The following is a 26,074-nucleotide window of genomic DNA, read 5'->3' on the forward strand; positions in this document are numbered from 1 at the left end:
TTCTGTTTGCTTTGACCCATTATTACATGTTGTTTTTCAGATTTTCATTCATCAGCGTCTCTCACAGTGAGTCCTGACAGAGTGCAACACTTCACCTCTGACTCTGTCTCACTGAGCTGTGAGGGAAACTCTACTGAGTGGAGAGTGAGGAGGTTTACTGAGGACGACTACCCGTCATACTCATCATGTCGCTCCTACTGGGGCACAATGACTGGATCCACATGCAGCATAAACAGTAACCAGCAGAGTGATGCAGTGTACTGGTGTGAGTCTGGATCAGGAGAGTTCAGCAACGCAGTCAACATCACTACAGAGTATGGTTTCATTATGTTTTCTGTGCTGTATAAATTATTTTAAACATCATATTATGTGTTTCAACATACTGAATATTAGATGTTGTGTACATTTACACTGAGGAGGATGATGTACTGACAATCTGACAAGAGTTTGGCCCATTACTGCTTCATGGTATCTGAGTAATTAACTATGAACCAAAACCTTTTATCTATTTACTGTAGATTTAACATATTTTATAATACTTGAATTTTAATGTGAGTTTTTAATCATTACTAAATAACATCAACATTTAACATTTGTACATAAAAAAGTTAAAATAAGAAAATCTCTTTTGTTACATTTTGTTGTCTTTAATCATTCACTTAAAATGCTCAAGATTTATGTCATTGATTTGTTTTTCCTAAAGATTATTACACAACAAATATTATTAAATCAGGTAGAAAATCTGACGTCCTCTGCACTGCAGTATAATTCAGTCATGTGCTGATCAAACAGGTAATGCCAAATAATTGAAGTTGGTCCAGAGCAGAAGTTTCTGGTGTGCAGTCAGTTTCTTTAATTTAAAACATCTTTGGTTTTTATTTAAAAAACTGCAAACAATATTTCCTGACCATGTCAATATTTCACAGATGAGATTTTTAGTGTGTTTTGCCCTTAAAACTAAAAATTTTAACCTTCTCACTGGTATTATTGTGTCAGTTTCATCCACTTTCTGTTTCATATGTACCCATTAACAAAGCCATAGACTTGACTTATCATCGACTGCAGTCAAACCACAAGTGTTTCCCTGAGGTTTAAACCATTTTGTAAACCACTCCCTAAAATCTATACTGGCCACCAAATCTTTTCAATTGTTTTCAGTAACATAGTAAGTATTTAATAAAACAGTGATTTTAACCATGTACAAATGTCACAGTCAGTTTTTATCTCATTCTGTTTCCAAAGAGAGTCACAGTCACATGTCTCTCCTGCTGAGGCTGAGACACATTTCATCACCTTACTGTGACGATGACTGGATGTAGCTATACAGAAGATTTGTGTGGGTTTGATCTGTCCTTACCGTAAAACTTTAATGAATAGCCGAGTCCCAAATAGCAGCCAACCCCGATTACTGGTGTGGGTAAACATTTTGACAAATAAAAGCAGGTCTCGATTAGACGCCTGGTCTGTTTTTACAGAAGTTCTTTGGATGTATAAAACCACTTAAAGCTCGTGGGGGTCGCCCTCTTTAGCTGCTTCTAGGCTGCATAGATTGTGAATACAATTTTTGTTGGTATGTACGTGCTGCACATCGTTGGATCAGTTAGATTCTCCAAAATTTAATCTGTGATCTCTTCTCATCGTCCTCCATCCAGTTATTCTGAAGTTCTGCAGCAGCTGATCTCTGACTGAAACCTCATATTCTGTTTTACAGATGAACATATTATCCTGGTGAGCCCTGTCCGTCCTGTGACTGAGGGAGATCCTGTTAGTCTCAGCTGCAAGTTCAGGACAGAAAAATTAGTTTCAGACGTGTTTTTCTATCGAAGTGACAAACTGATTCAAAATGATAGCAGAAGGGAGCTGAACATCTCTGCAGTGTTGAAGTCAGATGAGGGTTTCTACAAGTGTCAACACTCAGGAGAAGAGTCAGCACAGAGCTGGATGTCAGTTAAAGGTGAGTAGGATTAAAACAACTGCTGCATCTTCTTCTGTGTAAACTGTGTTTCTGTCTGAGAAAGAAACATGGTCAAATACTGACCTGAATCTGAAGTAGCATCAGTTTCAGCTGATTTCACCTGTTGGAGCTGGAGAAAGTCTGCATCAGTGGTTGTGACAGTCATGTTTATTGTGAATGGATAATTTCACACTGTACTCTGTTATATAGTGTACTATAAGTACTCATGTGTGTCAAAACATTACATGACATTGAGACTGGGATTTATGTTGTTTATCTACGTGCATATGTGTTTATACCTCTGCATTTGTGCTTGAATGTGTTGTAGTTGTGACATGACTAAAATTTGTAATAAAGCACATTTTGTTAATGAAAAGCGCTTTAAGCTATAAGTTAACAGTTATTTATTATTTATTTATTTATATCAGTGTCCAGACCTGAAAGCTCTTCAGTTCCTGTACCGTTGATTGTTGGGCTGGTTTGTGGAATCGTACTTATTCTTCTTCTGCTCCTTTTGTATCGCTACAGACTGTCCAAAGGTGAGACCTTTTCTTCTTTTATTAGATATTATGTGATTTAATTATTCAAACACACGTGTTCTGATCTCATGACACAGAATAGCAGAATAACAACTTACAAAACCAAACCATGTAACAACAAATGTCTTTTTCACAGATTCCTGCTCCATCAGGTTGGTACAACACTCCCTTCTCTAATTTTGAACACAGCAGCAACATTTCTTGTTCCTTTGTATATGTATTGTGTTTGATTCATGTTGTAGGTCAATCCAGTCTGAGAGCACTAATCGAGGCCCTGACACAGTTTATGTGGTCGACCAGAAGGAGGCTCAACGTGATGAATACTCCACCCTTCTCCATGGTCAGCATTTAAACCTTTGATTATTTTATACATTTATTTATTTTACACATACACATGTAGGCTGCACATATATACATTTCAGGAGCCATTTAAAGCTAATCAGAATATGTTTAATAATTGTCATGGAATTAAATTGATTAATCTACTCTGGGCTTTATTTTCACTGCTCTGTAGGTGATATTTGTCTCTATGAAACAATCAAAGGCTCCAAAGAAAATGAAAATGGTAGTACACACCTTGTTATTCATCCTCTGAAAGTGAAGTTCATATGTTTGTGTATATATATAATACTGTATAAACACACACAGCAGACAGGCTGCCAGCTGCTTTCACACCTGTAGTTTGCAGGAATTTGGGGTCTTATCAGATGGTGCGGGCCGGAGCGAAGCACGTCACCTTCATAATGGGGTTCCTCACCAGCTGGACCTGTACTATTGTTTTGTTCATCCTCTGCGAGTCCTGCAGGACTGTTTCTTGACCCAGGGGTTTTGTTAACAGGAAGGTTATGGAAAGTTTACTCAGTTATGTGCAGAGGGAATGAAATTCTGGTCACCACGCCACAATTAGTATCATGCAATTAAATTGATGAATCTCAGCATGGTTTGATTTTCACTGCTCTGCAGGTGATGATGCTCGTCTCTATGAAACAATCAAAGGATCCAAAGACACTAAAAATGGTACAGTACACCTTTTTATTCATCCTCTCAAATTTAAATTGAACATTTTAAATATGAGCTTATGTTTTTCTTAAAGTAAGCACATTTGGTTGCCAGAGCACTTGATAATATTTATTAAAATTGAAAAATGTGCCAACTATTGAGCCACGGATTGCCATGAAAGTTTGTAAAGACATTCATGTTCCACAGAGGATGGAGCTGAATGACTTTGATGACTTTTTTCAAATACTTTAGTTTATTACCAGAAATAACACCAAAAACGTTTAGAACATTCTTAACAAATGTGCTGCCAACAGCATTCAGCCCAAAGCACAGCAGCTTCACAGGTCTGCTTTCATGGACTCTTAGTCTCGTTTATTAACAACAGACCTTTGATGGCACATGTGATTAATAATGATAGAGTTACTTCAAAGTTAGTAAGTTTGCATTAAGTTCTACATGTGTTTGTCTGTCTCTTCCACATGTGCAATCATTAATGTAAATGTATTCTGGTTTATGTTATTTCTATCCGTAGAGAAGAGTGTTAGGTCACCTTGAACAATTAATTAAAGGTCCAACTAGAATTGCAAAATCTGATATTTACCAGAACGAATAACTAAAAGCTAAAATTTAATAACTGGGTTGTCTGATTATAACTTAACCCTATGTGCAAGAAAGTTGACTAAAAATAAATTTGGAAATAAGGCAAGTAAGACAAAGATTTTTCAGTGCATACCCAGATCTAAGCAAGAACAGTTTGTTAGTGAAATTAACACATTGAACTGGGATTATATATTGTCATCTGATCAACTGGATATGGGCTGTAAATCTTTCTCATCATTAGTCAATTTAGTGAGGGAAAGATTTAATGTGAGAGTCCACAAAAAAATGTGAGAAACATAATAATTTACCCTGGTTTAATGAAACGGTGTGGAAATTGTTGAAATCGAGAGATACTGCGCTTAGGAAGGCACTTAAAACAGGAAGGGACACTGATATGTTGGTATATAAAGGTCTTAGAAATAAGGTTGTAATTGAGCGACTAACATCGTTTCTTACACAAGTAAGTTTGGTCTACATTGTGTGCAGTTTGGCTTTATAATAAATAATTCTACAGAAACTGCTACCTTGCACTTGATAGAGCAAATTAAATCTAGGCTCGACAAAGGAGGAGGAATTAGTGCTGTATTTATAGACCGAAGTAAAGCATTTGATACAGTTGATCATGACGTGTCAATATCAAAGTTCTTCAAATTAAATTTTTCATCTAGAATCTTTATAGACTCTGTAGCATGAATGTTCACATATAGTTTAAACATCAGTTTAGTATGTGACAGAGCAGGTCATTTGAGGATAGAGACCTTTGATTAAACTAGGTTGTTTGAAAACAGAAGACCAGCCACAGTAGAAGGAAACTTAATACAAATGAGAGTCATTAGAAGTGGCAAGAACCAGCTGTTTGACAGGGAAAGATCACAGATAGGCAAAACAATCCTCAAAGTGTGCACGGTCATAAAGTTGACCCTGTTTCACTGAGAATGTTTGAGGATAACAGGAAGGAGCATTAAGAGGTGCCAGATATTTTTGATAAGGGAAACGCTGTGTTTTTACCTAATAAGGATTTAGTTACTGCACAATTTCTAAGACGTGGCATGTTCAGGGGTTATAAAAATCAAATGTAGGGAGAGGCAGTTAGTTCCCTCTTGGAGCGAGAGATGGGGGGAGCTGTCGAATCATCCACTGACAGGTGAAAATGCCCTTTAAATAAGACTAAATTCTTTAATAGATATGTCTCAAAAGATAATACCTTTTGAAGAATATTTAATATCTTAAGTCATTTTTAATCTGGAACAGAAGTGTTTTGCCCGAGCATTTTGTTATTTGATCCCTTTGTAAATATTTCACCTTTTCTTATTCTGTAAATAAATTGTTTTATCATTTTTAATCAGTCTAATCGATTGATTATTACTTTCTCTGAGGAAAACAAAAAAGTCACCACAGTGGCTTCATCAATCGGGTCTTAGTCTGAATGTAAATAAGACAAAAGGTATGTTTTTTTCTAACTCCTTGGCACAACCTACTCTCACTGACATTTTAGTTAATGGTGAAAGGATTGACATAGAGACTGATTTGAAATATCTTGGTGTGACCTTGGATCCAAATTTGAATTTTAAGAAACATGTCTAAAATATGGTTAAACCATTAAGTACAATGTAGTTAAATGTAGACATATTAGAAACTGTCTATTTTTGGTGCAGCTAGAATATTTATGCATGACATGATCCTTTCACACACGTCTTACTGCATTACATGTTGGGAGCAGGCTGGTGAAACAAATGTTAAACCTCTGGGGTCTTTGTATAAACAAACTCTCAAAAATCACTATCATCACTGCAGAATACTTCAGAAATATAATTTGTTTAGTTTTGATAATTTTATGTTATTTTCTAATTTGTGCTTAGTATATAAAACTGTAAATGCTTTGCTCCTCCTCCATTGTGTGATTTTGTGTTTACTCCCTCAGTAAAATCAATTAAGTCTTTCAGGATCTCCTCTACTCGAGACTGTGTCATACTATAAAAGCCACAAACCAGTGGAACACCCTGCCTGACGATGTAAGGAGCAGCAACTCCATCAATATGTTTAAAGCAAAGTTGAAATGGCAGTTAAAAGCTACTCAGCTTTGCGATCACTAAACCAGATATTTTATCTGAAATTTTTTGACCTGCTTTTATTTTAATTGACTGGTAAATGTTTGTTATGTTTCATTGAGAGTAGTTAACATTGTACATCTTGTGTCTTTTTCTGTGTAACCTTGTCTGTTTATGTAACTTTGTTTGCTGTTGATTTGTGCTGGGGCTGAGCGATGTGGCTCGAGGTCGTGTTGAATTAGCTTGAAGCTGTAATCTGGTACAGTGCATCAAATAGTAACGTTTGTTTTACTGTACGCTGTCCCTTTTAAACAAAATTTAAAAAAGGTTTTTGTCAATGAAATTTAATAGGTTGAAAATAATTAACTCATGAACAAAAAAATTTAAATAAGATGTTTTTGTCTTGAAACTTCAAAGTTTAAAATACGTGTCAGAGCATACTGGAGGTGCTGTAACACACATGTTCCCTTGACTTTAGCTAAATATAACTCTGAATAACAAACACTTAATAATTAAGACAAGGCAAGTGATATTTACTTGAATGAAGTCAAACAGCCTTGTACAGTCAGCACTAGATAATCTAATCCATACTCAAAACAAGTGAGATGGGATTAGATTTCTGTAACTAAAGAATATGTATATTTCAGATGCAGATGAATCCCAGGATGAAGATTTTCTTTGACTGAACTTAAAAACACTGGGAAGAAAGGTGAGTACTCCAGATACATACAATAAATAGAAATATTTTAGAGATGTTTGACCTGAAGTGCCAATTGATTTATTGGTTATTTTAACAGGGAAGCAACATGAACCAGAGGAGAGCTCTGTTTACTCTGAGGTGAAGATAGGAACCCCGAGTACAGTCAGTTACAACAGGCCTGCTCAGAGTTTGGATTAAAATGTGTCAGATCACCACACAGTTTAACTTTGTCTGTTTCATATTCATACAGAGAAATAGGCGTATCATTCCTTTTCCCTAAAGGAACATTTGTCAAAAAAGTACCCTGTACATAACTTTACCTTTAACAAGCTTAAAGTACAGTGAAATGATGTGTCAGTGATCCCCCGCCCCCAGGACATGAAAGGTTGGTGATGGCACAACCACCAATGTGTCCCTGGGCAAGACACTTAACTCCTAGTTGCTCCAGAGGAGTGCGACCCCAGATATATATTGTAAGTCGCTTTGGATAAAAGTATCAACTAAATGAATAATTGTAAAGGAACATTTTTGTCACTAGAGGTGCAGAAAAGTTCTTTTAGAGGTTCAGACAAGAAGGTACAAAACTGTACCAACTTCAAAGGTACAGTCCTCGTACGCTGCTAGGGTACAGCTGGAGCGACCAAGCATTTGTACCTTTTTAGGTCCATTCCTGTACCTCAATTTCTGTGTGTGTGTGTGTGTCTCATTTGTTTCAATTACATTTGCATGTAATAAACTTAAACTGAATAGTTTTTTTCACATTACATGCACACGTTTTCCTCTGTCTCTTTAAAAATGTATTGATATGCATCATGTTTTTTATTATAATTTTAAAATCTTTTTGGTTATTTTATGTAGCCTATCAATAAAATTTTTTTCCAGCAGTAAACTGTCGGTTGTGTTTTTAATTTGGGGGGGGGAAACCGGTCAGTGTTGATAATGTGGGGGGCCGCCACACTGAAATAATACATTACATTTACTGTAGAGATCATCCAGCTTGATCACTGCGCCTTTATTAAGGCGAGGGTGTCAGCATCAATGACTGAAGTAAAATCCATTAATGATATTGCTGAGGCTGGAAATAATGTGAAGCTACACACTTTGATCACATTACAAGACTAGTATGCTACAGCTGGCATGGGTCTCAGTTATTGTTGACAGTTCAAGACATACGTAAATTAGAGAGTTACAGCATAAGAGAGAAAACGCTTAATAGCCAATGGTAATTGACATGTTGATCAACATCCTTTATCCACCATGGTCGGTGATTTCTCTTCTTTATTATTGTAGAAAACACTTTAACATACTTCAACAATCCGAAACATAAAACGGCGTTGAAACAGTATCAGATTACAGAAAAGCCAAAAGAAAACAAACCAAAAGAAAGAAGGAAATTGTGAGAGTCTATTCAGGCATCATAACGTGCGTCTGTATTACAAGGATCTTGCTAAATGCAGTCCATGGATTTTATCTTTGAGTTTGTGAACGTGCGTCGCTTTAAATGTTGCCGCTGCAAGGAATTGTGGGACGCCATTTTCTCCTTTCCTTTGGTAAAGGATGGTCCGGTGTACCCTATGCTAAAGGAGATATGAAAGAAAGCATTGAGGCTCCTTTCCTTAGCTTTTAGAGAATTCAATATCATGGCTGCCACTGAAATACTTCCGGCTCACTTCACTCATTTAGGAACCTTCGTAAGCAAAAAAGACTTTTCGGACGCAGCCCAAAGGTTGGCAACAGCCATGAAGTGGACCTGATGTTGGTTTTAAGGGACTATTTCTTCTGTAAAAATGTGTTTCAATCTAAACTGTTGACTGATCTTATTGAGAGTAACTGAGACATTTGCTCTGAAAAGACACGTTAGTGTTGGATTTTCCTTATTTGCTTGGCGAGGGACAAGGTTGTGATGTGGATGAAGTCTCTTACTGTATTGAACATTTGAGTGTAATTTGCTTTTTATAGTTTTCTTTGTTCTTTGGGCTTACTGTATTTGAATATACAGATATTCAATACTGTATTACTTGCAGTACTTACAGTGTACTATATATTTACTGTACTAAGTTGTGATTACTATCATTTTTAAATTGGAAAATGTGTTTCCTCTATACGCAAAAAAACCATTTTCTGTAACTACATGCCCTGGACGCTGTGTTCTCAGTTTTTTGATGTAGTGTCTAAAGAACGCTCTGTAGTGTTTTATCTATTGACTGGCTGTGTTTATGTTTTGAAAGCATTGTTTGATTTTGAGCACACATCAAATGGTTTTGAGACAAGTGTTTTATTTTTGCCAGAAGAGTCAGGGGTTTTGTGAATGTAGTTTAAAGATTGGGTTTTGTTTTTAAAGTCTTGAGAATATGGGTGAAGGTTTCAAGAAATGTGGCAATTGTGAAAAACTGTAATTCAGCATCAATTAATTTATTTTGTATCAGGATGAAGGCAGAAATCTCAGAGACAGACATCAAAAGTTTCCTCATGATGAGACACCACTCGGTTTAACTGTGATGCTGATATATTATGCATCATGGGGTGGACAGCAGAGAGAGGCAACAGGGAGTCCAGGCACAGAGCGCAGCAGGAATTTCACGTTCCTACATCAGTATAAAAGGATTCAGGTTGAAAATCAAAAAGTATGTGACATCTGATGAAAATCACATTTATTTAGGAGTGGAGAGCATGAGAGGTCAGAAGGTCAGAGAGCTCCTGGTGGCGCTCAGTGTTTTTAGAAGTGAGAAGGACAATAAGTCCAACAGGTGAAATTACCTGCTGATAACTGTTATGGCAGAAAATTGTGTCCTCTTACATTTAATCTTTTATGTATGATCTTTTAATATTATCATTATTATTGCTATTATTGTTATAGATAAGTATTTTATTTTTATCCTTAACCTTTCCTCTCCTATTCTCCTTATGTTGGTCTGTCCACATTTACTAGGGTTTAGGTCAGAGCTGTGAGATTGTTTTGGTGTTTCCTCTCTTGTTGTTCCTCTCCTCTCCTGGAATGTTCATTCAAGGCTGAGAGAGGATCTCTGTTCCCCAAAACATAGAAACCTACACAGTGTAAATGATGATGCATCCCTTTGCTTGGGGCCAGACGCCCGATGCCGGCCTAGTCGGCAGGTCTCTGGACCAGCTGTATGTGTGTTTTAGTTCTTCTCTGTTTATTCTCTTTTGTTAAATAAATTCTTCAAAATTGGTTGTTACTCAATTCTTTGCTCAACCCTCACCAGGAATATAATTTCCACGACAATTTTGGCACCCCAGATGGGACAGACGAGGGATTCAGACTCCGCTGAAGGACAGAAGCCGGCTTTATTATTTTTGGAAAATCCTCCCAGTAGGGAGAAGCTGTGTTCAGCGGAGCCCTGATCTTCGCTCTGTTCCAGAAAGAAAAGGAAAAAGAACTCACACGGTGAGAAATGAGTAGATTATTGAGAGAGAAAAGATAAAAAGAGTGAGATTGAACAGAGTGAAGGAAGTGGTCTTATTTCTCACGCCTGAATGATTTGCAGGAACCTCTATCTGCTTGTAAACTGACAAGTGGATGGAGAGTGGGACTGGATCAGGGGCTCACGGACAGACGTGTCCTGGTTTTCTCTGTGGTGTCCGAGGGTTTTTGGGGTTTCCAGCTGATAAGTTAGGTATGCAGCGCGTAACCTCAGACTTAACTCAACTCAGTGGACCCAGATATTGCTATGGACCCGAGTACAGACTAGCTGGAGAGAGTAGACTATGGCAAGAGTCAGAGTAAAGTAAAGTCTGACTCCACTCCCAGATTACCTTCACCAGTTGTTTCACCAGAAATTGTTGACTAAAATATTAGACATTAATGGGACAATTTGATAAGTGGGTTGAAATGGGTTTCCTGCAAAAATGGAAGCTTTAGCCTAAAACTGTTGAACCAGCTTTAGACATGTTTGGAGAGAAAGGAGAGCAGAAATGCAATAGAGCGTGCAGCCCTGTCCAGACGAAAGAAAAGTAAACAAACTGCATTTCAGATGAGTAAGACAAGAACTGAGGACAAGGAGAGCTCAGGACTGAAAATTAGAATAGATTCATTAAGGATTTGATAAAACTGATTAGCCTTTTGATGACCGATCAACTGATTATATCTTCTTTAACCGAGGTACAAATCACGGAATCCATTCCGGCTGATCCAGTCCTGGACTCCGCTCCTCCTCCTCCTACATGCTCCAGTCCCAGTCCATTAAGAAGAGTATGCCATGGGTGAAGCTGCTGCTGAAATCTGACCAGGCAGCAACAGAGAGATACCAAAAAAATTAAACATCCACTGATCCACAAAACGAAATGCGATCCAGTCCAGTAAGAAGACCACCGGTGTGCCCTGGTGCTGCTGAAATCTGACCAGGCAGCAAAAGGGAGATGAGAAACCAAGAATTAAAGGCCCACTGCCGGTGCACAGAAGGAAATGTGCTCCAGTCCAGTAAAAGTCAGATAAAGAGACACTGGCTCTCCCTCCAGATGCCCAGAGAAAGAAATGCCAGGAAAAAAAGAGGACATTGTTGAAGCCATGGCTCATGTGACCAGCCTGACTGAAACCTTCGACAGCTCCACAGACACAGCTGGAGCAGTTCGGTTAAGGTTGTCAAAGAGTATGGGCCACAATGACTGACATAAACACAGCGATGAGAAAATCAAATCAAGCTGGACTTCCACAAGATCAGCATAAAGATAAGATAAAATGTTCCTCATCATACGTCACTCCAGCCAGAGAAGAAGGAAAGCAGTTTGAAGTACGCTGAGTAGAGAGGACAATGCACAGTCCAGAATTACCACTGGACTAAGTTCTGCCCGCATGATGCAGGCCAGCAGCTGAACAGCAAGACCAGACCGAATCATGTAGGACTCTCCTAGTCGCATGACCATCACCTTAGGACTACAGAGGTCTGAAACAAGATGCGATGAACCCTGAAAGTTCTGAGTTTGATTAGTCCAGAAACTGCTGCTGGAGTAAGGAAGAGTTGTATTTCACATCATGCAAGACAGACAGCACGACAGAGCATGCTTAACATAAAAGATCAACACCAAAACAACTGTCAAAAGAAAATGATTGGTGCTGTATCAAGCCATCCTGGTACGAAGAAACGACAGTACAGAGGAAGGGGGCAAAGGGCAAAAGTGGACATTGGAAAAGAGATGTTGCACAATTTCAAAACAGACTGGCAAGAAAAAAAAAGAAAATAAATGGACTGAGCTGAAGAGGGAGGGACGGAGCCTAGTGACAGGATCCAGCCAAAAACACACTGGGTGAGTTACAACCTCTCACAGATAAAGTAAAATCTCAAACATATTGAAACTAAAATGAATACCATTGAGATCTTAGAAAGTAATACTAAACTTGAACATCCTATGTTTGTAATGAATACTGAGCACAAAGGGGTTGGGAAATTATCAGAGTAACCGTAATTAGGTCAAACCTTGCAGGTGACATCATTGCTACATTGTCTGTTTAAAACTGCCCAAGAAGAGGGGCAGATGTTGTATATATGGTACTATGTGGTGTGTGATATTCAGATTTTGATGAAACATGACAAAACACAAATAATCAGAGCACTGGGAATGTGGAGAGAGGGTGACCTCTAAGGCAAACGCACACACATGCACACAGACCTTAGAATGCAATCCACTGCACAGTAGTCTACACAGTTCAGGTGTCCAGATGAGATTACAGATAAATTATGGACAAATAATTTAGGGACAGTTAAAGAGAGATAGACAGAGAAAAAAGGCTATTTTTCTATTTATTGCAAAATATTATCTGGACGCATGGAGCTGCTGCTGTTGTGTTCTAAGTTTAGTTGCTTCAAAGGGTAGTGACATGGCTAAATCAAGTGATTTGGAGCTGGAAGGAAGGGAGGAGATGGGATTCTTACCCGGAGTCGGCTGACTGACGAGTGCCCAGTGGTGGTGTCGGAGAACCGGGATAGCAAGTCATAAACAAGTCTGTTTTGACTCACATTGTACAGAACGGATGCTGCCAGCTCATTCCATGTTGTTGAATGTTATTGTTTAACCCTTTCAAAACATGGCCCAGAAGGTTGCTCATGTGTGTCCCAAGGGACAACGTGGGCAAAAGGGGGGAGGTTGAATAAGGACTGAATGAAGGTTGCTGGACTAATAGATTTCAATAATATTCATGAATAACAGTTTTAATGCTTTAACTGTTTTTTTGGTAAAGTTTTTCCTTTAACTATTTGATATCACCTACGGTACGAATGGATGATTAACAACAACATTTTAAAGTATGAGGTTGAATCTCCTTCAAGACTAGACTTAGCAGCTGTTCAGGGTCAGAAATGGAAGGTAAACTGTCTGTGTTTTTGGACGGAGTGAGCGTGAGCATCCATCAGTCGGCGGAATCATAATAGTTCTGGCCCGGACTGGTAGCTGTTTTCCGAGGGATATAGTGTGCTATGTTAAACTTACCAAGTGTTTACCCTCAGATCAGGAACTGTAAGAAATGTTATTTGTTTTGTCTAGAGGCTGATGGTTCTCAGTAATTCATCAAATTGTACAGTTAAAAATTACAATGAGGTTCATGATATCAGTACACTGAGATGGCTGGCAGTGGTACAATCAGCATTACTTTTAAATTTGCCTCACATTTTCTCTTGTTGTTGCTGGCTTTGTACATAATGTTACTACCACTGGGGTTTGTTCCAAAATCACAATGCAGTGCAAACCTGTAACATTAGCAGAGCTGAGCTCTTGGGGTCATTTGTCATGCAGGGTAACGTTACCCACTGGGTCTTAAAATAATTTAAAAACTCATTGAATTTAATATTCTCTTACATTTATTTACAAAGGTCTTAATTTTTTTGTTGTCCTTTTCATATGATTATATAGATACAGGTAACTTATACGTTAATGTTTTGTGTGTTTTGACTACTTTTTACATTTTGTCTGACTTCCGGTCAGCTCTGCTGTACTAGTAACTTCACCACTGATCTGCATACAGTGCTCTTTCATCCTTATTTTAGCAATTTTCACAGATAACATTCTGTTCATAGTATTTACTGTTCAATCTTGGAATATACATTCAATGGTTTTCTCAAACACAGTGGCCAAACAGATTAATTGGAAAGGATTAAAGGGAAAAGAAATATTTTAAAGAAATGCTGACAAGAACTCTGTTGATCAGTAAGTATTTTAGTATACATATTATATGTGGAGGTGACTGGTAGATGAGAACGAATTTTTATGTAAAATAAAATATTTAAATAGTATATTTTAAGATATAAGGGATGCAACTTTAAAGCCTAAAAATAAAAAAATACTTTGATAGCGGTGCTGAAATAGACATGACAGCACCGGTTACTCACATAATCACTTCCTCTTTGTAGGTTTGCGAGCAAAATAAAAGCATGAGAAGCTTGTTTGCTGTAATGTTTTACTTGGAGTTGAATTGAGAGCTTTTACTTTGAAAATTTCTGAACGACATTAAAAAGAGTCTGTAGTCTGCTTGACACACCTCTGAAAGAGCCGTCAGTAAAACGATTCCCCTATATGTCCTCTGCCTGGAGATACTGGGGAAATGTTGGTACCCGCCAATGCCTATCCACGACCTGATACAGAATCCACACAGATTTGTAATAAGATGCACTGAGATTTAAGGCTGATCCAATACAATCCAGATGTGATTTGATAATTGTTCTGTTCATAATCAGTATTATTTTTTATAATTAGTTATTCATGAGTGAAATTCTATTTGTTTTGAGTTACTAAATTAAATGCTATAGAAAATTAGGTCTACTGCCACACCAACAATAGTAAACATGGGCATTGAGCACTTTTTTCAACCCTCTAAAGCATTTCTCAAAAAAGTAGAGGTAATTTTCAGAATGTCTGTTAATGACAGCTCATCAACCAATTGACTTTCTCTCTTAACAGAGGCTGTACGGAAGAACCAAGCTGCTAGCAGCGCATCGGACAACGAGATTAACCAGCACGCCATCCGCTGGTTCAACCTGGCCTCTGACCATGGAGGTGGCCGCAAAGAACGTGCCATGGCCAGAGAGGCATTAACCGTGCTAAATTTTAGATAAATCACCGTGCTAGTGTTTTGCAGCAACAGGGGCGTTTTTAGGATCTTGAAACATTGGGGGCTTAGCCCAGCCATAAAACTTCATATCTTCACATAATAATTGACCCACCCCCCACCCCAAAGTTAAGTCTGTAAAGTAGTAAACCAATAGTAAACATCTTCTACTTATACGGCACAACAAAACTCAGAACAACACTATTAACTGTGTCATTTCGATGTTGCTAAATTGTAATGTTGTGTGTAATTATTATAATATAACAACAAAACTGTGAAAGTATGGACAGGGGGGTGTAGGCCTATGTGTTTATTTATTACGATCACTTAGCAAATGACATGAATCATCTCCACCCAGCTGATGCAACTCAGCATACGCCGTAATAGTAAAGTTACCCGCATGTGCTGAGACGCAGCCAGCAGACTCACTGGTAGAGTTTTGCATTATAAACATCTAAAACCGGAATCACAATCTGGCTCTGAAGCTACAGAAGTTAACATGAGGATTTGCGTTGAGATGTCTGCCTGATTGGCAGTGTTGGTTTCAGTTTCTACCTCCGCCATGGTCTCATTTAGTACAGTCTGAAGGGGAGCACAGCAGAGTATAGATGCTGTGGGTCAGGTAGACCTTTTAAAAAGTATTATGAATTCTCATTAAATAAAGATGGTTAGTCCCATAATATTACAATTTTCTTCTGGACATAAGGAACAATGGGAACAACAACATATGTGAGATTCTGAATATGCAGAAAGTTTTGAACATGCTGACAAGCACTGTAGCATTTAAAAACAGCATCACTGATCTGTTTTAACTGAATATTCTCTGATCTAGCTCAGTGTATCTGAATATACTGTACCTGTATTTACCCTCTTTTTGAAACGCTCCATTTTAGCACCTGTCTCGTTAAAGCCCCCATCCTGAAAAACCCAGTCTGCTCTGATTGGCTTGCGAGAAAAATATGCCACTGCTTTGCAAAGATGGTACTTAAACCTTGAGTGGGGATACTCAGATGGGAAAGGCGGGGGTTTAATAAAGTTGTATCTTATTTTATCTTATATTCTAATAAGCCTGCATGTGACATAGGAAGGACAGCCAAATCTGAATGGCTTGTTGAAGCACATGTTTTGTGATCTAGGCAACCCACAAAAATCTGTCTGGGTTGTTTTATTTCACAGTTTGATACCCAAATGTATTTGCACAAGCACTGAAAAGGGGAGTTTTTCATGATGTGTCCCCTCTAGGGCTGGACGTCTAATTGAAAAGTAATTTAAACCCAAATTCCTTGCTCTAACAGCTGTAATTTTACCATTTCAGTTATTTAGTTGTTTTATTTCCTGATAAAATGTCCCCCAGTGTGTGTGTTTATGTACTTTCCCCTTAAAAAACTGTGTGTGTGTGTGTGTGTGTAGTCAGTGACTCCAAATTTAGGGGGAGTACGTCTGTTGTGTGCACGTCAACATTATCTTATCAATTAACATTTACATAATCATTTTTTGACATTTGTGAGTCTAAAAAACCACCCCACCTACAATAGATGAGCATGTTTGCTGGACAAGCCTGGTCAGTGAACTAGGAGGGCAAAAAAATCTAAATAATCATTCATTAGTTGTAATCGCGGTAAAATGTTCACTTAATCGGGATTTTGATTTTAGGTCAAATCTTCCAGGCCTAATCTAGTCCAGCCCCCTTTAAAATTACTAATCTCTGTGGATTTTATGTAATTTGGAGTTAGGACTGGAATTAGTTGGAGTTGGATTGTATTTTGGCTATAAAATCTTTGTTATTTATACCATGGTCATGGAAAATGGTTAAAATCTAAATGGCTGGCAGTAATCATCTATCAAGACAAACCTATCGCTTGTCGCTAATTAAAACGTTATCTTGTGTGTTTAGGCCGTAGAATCTCGTGTGTCTCCTGGCTTTAGCTTTATATGTAGAGTATGGTATCATGAGTGTGGTATATATCTTCTCATCTCTCTCAGGGAAAAAGCAAATCTTACTTTCTTACTATCATCATTACTAATGGTACACTACACTATGCAAGACTGATAGCAATGTCAATGTATTGAGCTTTTTAAATAAGCCACACTGTTGCTATTATTAGAGTTTAATACTTCTGCATTCATTTAAAAATAACACCTGTGTCATAGGTGTGTGGTTACTGTACGGTTACTAGAAACTAATCACCTGCACCTGCAAGTCAACTGGAGTGAAGTTTCTTGTTCCTGCAGTTGTTAAAGACAGAAATGAGCTGTAAAATGTGTTTATTAGATTGAATGTTAGTTTGGCAATTATCTACTTTGTTTTAAGTTTCTGTCCTCTCTTTTTATCTCAAACATTTCAAATAAAATTTAAAATGTGTCACTCATCCGTTCTATCACTTTCTTTGTTGAAATTCTGTGTAGGACAAATAGAAACAGTCTTTGTAACAGAGTGTAACAGTAGTTTTGACTGTCCATGCTTTTTAAATTCAAAAGAAAAAAGTAATCGAGTTTAAAATGCAAGGAAAATGAAAACGAAAGTAAAACAAGAAATCTTAGTGTACCTTAGTGATATACAAGTCACTATTTGTTATACATTATATTGACCAGCTCTTGCCATAAGTTCTGTGGTTGAAACTATCCCAGTAACCCTTTGGCTTCTCAGACAGAAAGGGTATACCTTCACTGTTATCTAGTAGTAGGATCCATAGCACTTGGTGAGTCACTCACAACATCTGATGGTAAAAATTTTAACTATCCCTTTAACACAAAAATTCATATTTTTGTATATGTTTTGTGGGTATAGATCAAGGTTATGAAAGAGGCCAGAGGTGGTGTGAATCCAGGCCAGAACTAATAAATGGAGCTGGCCCAGTGCCGGTCCAGTGCCAGTCCAGATGTGAAAACCGGATCCTCAACAGTATCTTAGAGACTCTGGGCCAGATCCAGTATGGAACTGGTCCAGATCTGGCCCACATTTGGGCCAAATGACTACATAATAATTGTCATCCGTTCTGGAGCTGGACCAATGCCGGCCCAGATGTGAAAACCGGATCTGAACCGGCATTGGCCCGTTGTGCTAAAGGACACCGGCCCGGGTCCGTTTTACAGATCTGGCCCAGAACTTATGAAGGATCTGGGCCGCATGATTTTTGCTATCTATTACTTCTGATTTCTGTGTCTTAACATTTATATGTTCTTAAAGTCTATATGCGTGTGTTTTAATCAAATACCTTTCCACAATCAACTCTTAAATGTCCTAAACCGTTATACAGTTCTTAGTTTTAAGCATTTGATAAACAGGAAAAGAAGTTATTGTCAATCGTTAAACATTTAGAATAGTTAAAACATTTCATCAGAGATCAGATGCAGATGAAAGGGCATCTTAACTAAACCTAACTTCCAGGAGAATATTGACAGTAAAACACTCTTAGAAAATATACAAGGAAGTTATAAGAACATGGCATCAGATTACAAACAATAAAACAGTATATAAATCAAGCGCAAGGAGAGGCGTTAAAGAACATTGACATGTAATACTTCTTTTGTCCTCTGGGGGACACTGGTTCCATGAGAGGACCTGGGAATTCTCTGACTATCTACTTATAGTTAAACTCAGTCCTTGGCTCAGAAGCTGGGAAAATTGGTTATTTAACACATGATAATAATTCCTTATCATATCATTTCCAAGAAAGTATATAAAGGTGCTGGGAATAAACATTAGTTACAACAAATTAAATGCCAGAATTTCGGTGAGCATTGCTGAAGATTAAAGAGCACTGCAAAATTAACTTCTTTGTGGATTCTCCTTTTCAACACAGTTTCTAACAAGAACACGGTAATAGAACTGAAGAATTGAAGTGCAGGCCACTAAGTAACTTAACGATTATTTAATTCTAACAAGGTAATAAGGCAAGTTTATAAGGAGACCACATTCTTGGAAAAGGAATTTGAGGCTGTTCCTCTGGCGTCTGGCTTTTCTCTGCTTTGTCTCTGCTCAGCATGCAGTGAGTGCAGACACTGACAGTCATGTTAAGGCTTTCTCACATATCATTTCATATCATAAATTTCTGTTCTTATTGTACATCCTGCAGAATAGAGGGTATGCGGATGATGTCACAGAACGCAGTAACGCTCCCTGAGGGCAGAAAGACGAGCAGCAGCTTTAATCAGCTAAAACACAAACAACACATCTAAAATGGGAAAGAGCTGGATCACTGGTTCTTTGGTAAGCAGTAAGGATCACTTTCGAGTCTGACTGCCTTTAATTTGAGCAAATAATCACTTGTTTTTCTCCTGGTTTGCTACACGCAGCCATGGTAACAGATGTTTTGGTCCAGCGTGTTCCGGAAGGGAAGTGACATCAACGCGTACCTTCTATAATGATCTCTCTTCCTTTCTGCGTATACATACATCAGCTTTGGTGTGAATGTGGTGATGACACTGATTCTTGATCTCACAGCAACACCGTTTTATGTGTGAAGAGGAACTGGAAGGTTATTTTCCCCTCAGACTCTAGTTTCAAAGTAATATTTATAGCACAATGGAAAAAAAACAAATGCACCCGTTTATTTGAGCGTTGTGTTCATTTGACTTGATTTGTGCGTTTGATATCTGAAGTTACTGTGGCAACATGAGGTAAAAACATCTCAAATTGCATACATCTTTACTCAGCCCACAGGACACATAGTCTGAAAATTAAAAGTTGGAAAACATTAGTTAAAGCTATTATAATCTCATATAATCTATAATTCCAGAGGTTTATAACATGGCTGCTTTACAAATAAATCCTGATATCTGGCCTCTTTTTTAGATTAATATCTGATGAGAACCTCTTCAGCATCACATTTGCCTAAATAAATAATTTAAGAGAATTGTAAACCACTTGAAAACTTGAAAACATTATTTATTCTGACGTCAAACAAGGACCAGCTCTATTTTCTGATGTACTATTCTACACAAAACTGAATGGGTTACAAAGACATACATATCGTATCATACTGTAAGATGACTCACAGCACCCTGATATTTTTATTAGGGAGCCAGAGTCCTGGCCCCTCCTAGCCTCTGTTGCACTTGTGTCTGTAAGTCAGTTTTCAGAGGCACAGAGTCTAGTGAGGAGGGAGGGCAAGTCGACTTTAACTCTGTAGCACTACATGCAAATCTGCGGTTCACTAATTAAGTTATCTGTTGTGATTTTGTTTTACATCCATAACGAGAGGTGCATCAGGTCACAGATCAGCATGAATGACAACATTTAAAAGTTAAACTACTGAGGTGTTTCTGTTGCATGCGTTGATAATACAGACCTGGGCACAGAGTAATGCACAGGCATCCAGGCCTTTTTTCCTCATATAGCATTTTGAGAGAACACACCATTAAAATGTAGGCACTGGACGCACACACATGCACAAATAAACAATAAATTGTTAGTGTATGGTGTGACATGATTTGAGGAGGGCTGGTGACAAGAGGAGGGCGCAACTTCTGATTTTAATTGAAAATATAATTATTCTTTAAAGTGGCAGTTCTGGAAAAATCCAATACGACAACGACACAGCAGGTAATGCCACTAACGTTAGCTAGGTTGCGGGTTTGCAAACTGTTGCTACAGTTGTTGCTGCAGAGCTAACATGGAGAGAGGAGGAGACTTTTCCCAGAGCAGCACACCAGGACCCTGTTTCAGAAAGCAGGCTTAACAAACTCTGAGCTCATCCCTGAACTCAGAGTTGATTGAGCCTGAGATGGTAAACTCAGAACTTGTTGACCTCCTCATGAGGAGGTTAGCTTCACAGCATCAGTTGCTGGAGTTTGTTTCCCATTTACAGAGCCAGGGCTGAGTACAAACACTGGATTATTTTTCAGCACACACACAGAGCAGACAGCTAGCAGACTGTGAGGAGATATTCACTGAATTTGAACAAAAATACATTTCTTAAATTATTAGTGCATATATCCTTTAAATCACAAAGTTGAACTGCAGTATTGTAGATAAAAGTATCCCATCACCTCAGCAGAGACACTTTACATGTCCATGTGGTTTTAGGTTTGGTCACAACTTCCCCCACAGAAATTGACTGAGCTCGAGCAAAACAGAAATAGTCTCATGAACAGAAGTGAGCGTGAAGAGAGACAAAGCTCTGCCCTCTATTCTGTTCTCTAGTAGCAGCTGTTTTTTATACATAGCTTTCTCTGGTGGTGACCAAAAATAATCTCCAAATCTGAACAGTAGAAATGAAGAACAATAAGAGTGAAAAACCCTAAAACTTAGAGACACAGGCTGCGTTCTGATCCACACAAACAGAACTCGCTGCTCAGAGAACTTCTAAATCCTTCCATTCGGAACACTCTGCAACATCAAAGCACACCTAAGTTCCGCCGTGTGTTACCCTGGTAACATAAACACCTCGGATACCCGCTGCTACTGTGGACATTTACTGAAATTAAATATTGAATATATATTTAAACAAACTGATACAATTACAAAACTTATATTTCTGTAACTCCTTCTGTTTCTATTCTATTAAAATGTATGTAACTTGTGAATGAATGTGATTGGATAAATATGCAGCGTCATTCTTGAAAAGATTCATATGAGCATTGTTTGTTTTAGGTAACCTAACTTCTGAAATAATCATATAAATAATGATAACATTAGTTACCACAACAATAATTACAGATATATAAACTCTATTGTCTGCTCCATTGTTAGTTTTTGCTGCTCCTATGAGGTGCAAAGGCTTATGGGTAATTTTCTTGTCAACTTCCTGTGAACTGATGAGCCGTTGTTCACTTTGAACTGAACATGTTGTGCTCCCTGCCGTTTGGGATCTTACTTAAAATGGCCGAATACCCTGTGCAGTCCACTTAGCAGGGAGCTACTGGGAGATCAGAACACACCCGTACAGAAACACAACCTCCTACATGTAGAGACAAACCTAACATTCAGAAACACACAGATTTTCAACCTGAATCCTTTATACTGTTGTAAGGACGTGAAAATTCCTCCTGTGCGTCCCCTGCTGTAGTGTTGGCAAGTTTGACTCTTTTGAAAGACTCGAGTCACCAAATCTGTTCATTAAAATGAACGAATCTTTTTTGTGTCATTTCGTTCATTTGAACTAGGCTGGTTATTATTGCAGCCCTCTAGTTGGCGATTAAAAAACAGCACCGTTCTCAAACATGGAAGGTTGCCTGGCTTGCTTTATTTGACAAAGTATAATGCACAAATTCCCCTCTTGATCTTTCTCTATCATCATTATATAAACCCCCTGGGCCCACAACCAAATTCAAACCATGTAAAAACCACAGAAATATGTAGTCTATATGCAATCCACTACTCCACCTAAATCCTTCCACTTTCCTGAGTATACAACCAGACAACGAAAGACAGAGGAGGACCCATGTGAGCGGTGAACGAGTCTCAAACCTAGAGACCCACAGTTGCTATGAGTCATGAACTAATCAGTTCTGTTTCCTGTGCTGCCTGCTTACCACAGCCCTGTAGCCGAGCTGTCACGTGACAAATGAACGACTCAAACCTGGAGACCCACAGTTGAGAGTCGTGAACTAATCAAGCAGGAAGTGTAAACATTTCAAAGTTTGCTGCAGTGTCACTGCAGTTGTCTGAGCTTTGTGTAAAAGGGAAGGAAGAACAGACAGGCTGTACTCAGAAGGAGAAGGTAAAGAAAAATGTGCCCTCATAATATATTTATATGAAATGTAACTTCTCTCTTCCTGCTGCATCATTATTAATGCAAAGTAGAAACATTTGTCAGCAGCAGAGCGACAGTGTCCGTGCTGGATGTGAAGATGGGGCACACTTTGCTCTGTGTGCTGGGGTTATTCTGTGAGTACATCACTGACTTTACAATGTTGAGACTTTCAGAGGCAAACTCATGTTTTATCAACATGGTAGTTTAGTAGACATGATCTTGGTTTCTGATTTGACTTTTCAGAGTGCAGGACTGTTAAATACATACTGCACTAGTTCTTTTTGCACTAATGTTTGCACGATGCATGTTCAGTTTATGGTCTGAGGTATTGTTATTGTTATATATTGTATAAAGCCTTTAATTTAACTTACCTCTGTACCAACTAACAGAATATCATCACAGAAATGTGTGATCCTGTGATTGATAATCAATAGTTGCCTCTGATGAAACTCCAGCTGGATTTAAATGCCTTTGCTTTTTGTCTGATGAAGTTTAATCTTTATTTCAGTGCTGAATACACTCCTCTACGGACACGCTGAAGGTGACCTATTGTCTTTTTTCTAGTTTTTACATATTGACTCTTAATCACATTCTCTTGTTGTGCTTGTATTTCCATGTATGTATTATTTTACTCCAAGTATCAATACAATTTATGAAATGTCTATTTTACTGTTAGGTTTCCACTGAGGATTCAAGAGCAGACACAAGACTGTTGTCAAAAAACACATGCAGGTTTCTTTTCAAAGTGCGCAGAGAAAACCAGATAGTTGGGGATGGGCAGAGCAATCCAGGTTCCACGGGGATTAGGCTCTGGCGTCCTGCAGTTAGACCTGGGTAGACTGACAGGCAGGCGGCAGCATCTTAACGCACAGGAACAAAGAAACAGGACGTAAAAGTACAACTAGATTTGACTCTGAGAGTTGCACAATAATAACACGAGAGGTAAACTGAAAACAGAGCGAGGAGGAAGATGAACCAGAGTATTTCACTGCATGGCTTGATTACTGATGAGCCACAGGTGCGAGATGCTGCAGATGGTGATCAGCCAGGAGCCAGACACACACACAAACACACACAAACACAGACAGACAGACAGACAGGACATGACAGGGACAGCAGGGAAGGGAAAATGGAGAAAACATAAGGGAGCCTAAAGGCCTAATCATGACAGCGGGATGATGAACATGAGACGAGCTCTGAGGACTCTGGTGTGGGGAAAAACCAAAAGGTGACACAGTCAGTTATTTTGGGTGGCGAATGGTGTGCTGGCTGCCATAGTGTGTTTTTTGGTGTTACCTCTGCTGAAGTCAGAAATTGTTGAATGCTTCACATACAGATGGTCACAAATGATAAATCAACCTAAAGTGTCTCAGTGAGGTTTTGGGACAAACCTTCAGAACAGCTTCAATGCTCCTTTGTCTCTGATTTCATTATGTATTATTTTCATGAAAGTATTTTAATTGGGTTAATTCACAGGAACAGTAACGACATTTTATCATCTTTGTTGTAAACTTCACAGCAAAGAGACCAAAGGCTGAACTGAGAGCTGACAGGAGAACTATTCCAGCAGGGGGCAGTGTGACCCTGAGCTGCTCTGTGAACCCGTCATCTGGTTGGAAATACTTCTGGTACAGAGGAGAGAAAACCTCTGAACCCTGAACACACAAGATGCTGTCTTCATCTCAGATGGACCAATCAGTGTCTCACAGGGAGGACTCTACTGGTGCAGAGGAGGAAGAGGAGACCCAGTTTACTACACAGAGGACAGTGATCCAGTCGGTAAAGACCAAAAAGGCTATTTTTCAATATGATTGAAAAACAAATGCAGAAATAATACATTGTGTGTTTAGGTGTAATGATTAAGACTGAAGAATGATTAACACTAAAACATTGTGTTTAATGTTAAACCTTTTCTAATTTTTGTGTTTGGGGCCTTTGATCATGAGCCGTTACAAACAGGCCTGTTGTGACTCTGCAAACCAGCTGGCCTGAGATATACAGAGGAGAGAGATCACTCTGAGATGTGAGATCAAGGACGGAGGAGACACTGAGTGGGAGTATAAGTGGTCAACACCCCACTCAGACACAGTGACAAAACACACATACGGAGTTATCAGCGCTACTGTTACAGTGGTGGGAACTACAGGTGTATGGGTGAACACAAAAAGAAATTATATTCAACAGAGTGGAGTGATTCCTTCATGCTGAGAGTGTCGGGTAAGTTGGACTGCACTGATTCATTGTGAAGATGTCATGATTTGAACTATCAGCCAAGTCAGCGACAAACTGTGTGTTTGTTTTGTGTTGTGTGTGTGTGTGTGGCATTCGAGATGTAGTAAAATTTTATGTATTCACACAATGTTGGGCAGTTACTCGGGGCGGAGCTAGACTCTCAGCACAGTGGGGCCCACCTGCTACCTGCTACATGATGTTGGACTCGCTCTGAAAGTCCACTGAGCCCGTCTGCGGCGCGGCTTCAGAGTCTGGCCATTCTAGTCGATGCTTGTGCTCACACCAGAAGCCTTGCAGTGCGTCCCAGAAGCGTCTCTGCGCTCTGCTCTGTGGAGAATAGGCAGCCAGTCTATTTTTTAAGAGAAGCCGCGTCAAGCACAGAGCAGATGAACCGGGCAGGAAGTCGGAAACAGAAACGGCATAAAGAATCCAGTTGATTTTCAAAATAAAACAACCTGTGCAGACTCAAAACAGAAAAAAAGAAACCATTTAACTAGCCTTCTTAACCATTGTAGGAGCACACACTAGCAAAGCAAACACTAATCACCAAATCAACTAAATCTAAACATGTCAGTAAAATCAGGTAGGCAAATGATCTTATTCTGAAATGCTCCCAGTGGGATGTGCAGTCTTACAGACTATAGAACAAAACTGTTTCACAGAGAGCTGTGAAGAAGGTAGTAATCACAAAAAGGACATATTAAAAATAAGTCATTAACGTGGGGCAGGCTACACGCTGCTGCTGAGACGGAGGTATGGAAAAGATTGAGTGCCGATACACATGGCAACACGTGAACAACATGTGAACAACATGTGAATGAGGAGTGCTGGTCACAGTGCTGACAAATATGTTCGGTCCTGCGTTAACGCACTGTATCAGTGATTAGAGTGATTAGTGTTTAGATGCGCAGAAACACAGTGATCACAATGTGCTAATAAACCAAAATTGGTTTTCAAAAAAGGAAAGAGAGGAAAGACAACGAAAAGGATGTTAGAAAGTTACGTTGCTATAGTTAATCTGTAACCCAGTTTTTCACTAAGAAAGGTTGGCAGCCTTTAGTCTGTGAGTTATATTAACCTGTTGGCTTAATGTCCACAGTGAAAATCTAGCTAGCTGCAGACTAGGGTAGCCTTCATTTCATCAGCATTTAATCGTGTGCAGGGAAACGTTTAGCAAAAGATTCATATTGAATCATTGTCCCTGCCTTTTAGCAGACTAACAACAGATGAGTCAGCAGCAGCCCAGTCTCCC

General features: G+C 38.8%; 1 protein-coding gene and 2 long non-coding RNA genes across 3 annotated transcripts in view; all 3 read left to right on the forward strand.

The window, feature by feature from the left end:
• Positions 1-26,074, forward strand: part of LOC119911918 — a 334,810-nt gene that overhangs the window by 121,821 nt on the left and 186,915 nt on the right. Inside the window, 5 exon segments of the mRNA XM_038730896.1 lie at positions 1,712-1,954; positions 2,383-2,493; positions 2,630-2,645; positions 2,736-2,833; positions 3,008-3,058. Coding sequence (XP_038586824.1) covers positions 1,712-1,954; positions 2,383-2,493; positions 2,630-2,645; positions 2,736-2,833; positions 3,008-3,058 — 519 coding nt within the window.
• On the forward strand, positions 3,136-7,717 carry LOC119911499. The gene is made up of 3 exons (XR_005445878.1): positions 3,136-3,510; positions 6,788-6,849; positions 6,938-7,717. It is a non-coding gene; the product is annotated as an uncharacterized LOC119911499 (long non-coding RNA).
• Positions 22,494-24,246, forward strand: LOC119911495. Its single transcript, XR_005445875.1, has 4 exons — positions 22,494-22,557; positions 22,657-22,724; positions 23,099-23,131; positions 24,110-24,246. It is a non-coding gene; the product is annotated as an uncharacterized LOC119911495 (long non-coding RNA).

The sequence above is a fragment of the Micropterus salmoides genome, unplaced genomic scaffold (genome assembly GCF_014851395.1).
Source record: "Micropterus salmoides isolate LMB-PRFRI ecotype aquatic unplaced genomic scaffold, ASM1485139v1 Ms_hic_scaffold_2, whole genome shotgun sequence".
NCBI lineage: Eukaryota > Metazoa > Chordata > Actinopteri > Centrarchiformes > Centrarchidae > Micropterus > Micropterus salmoides.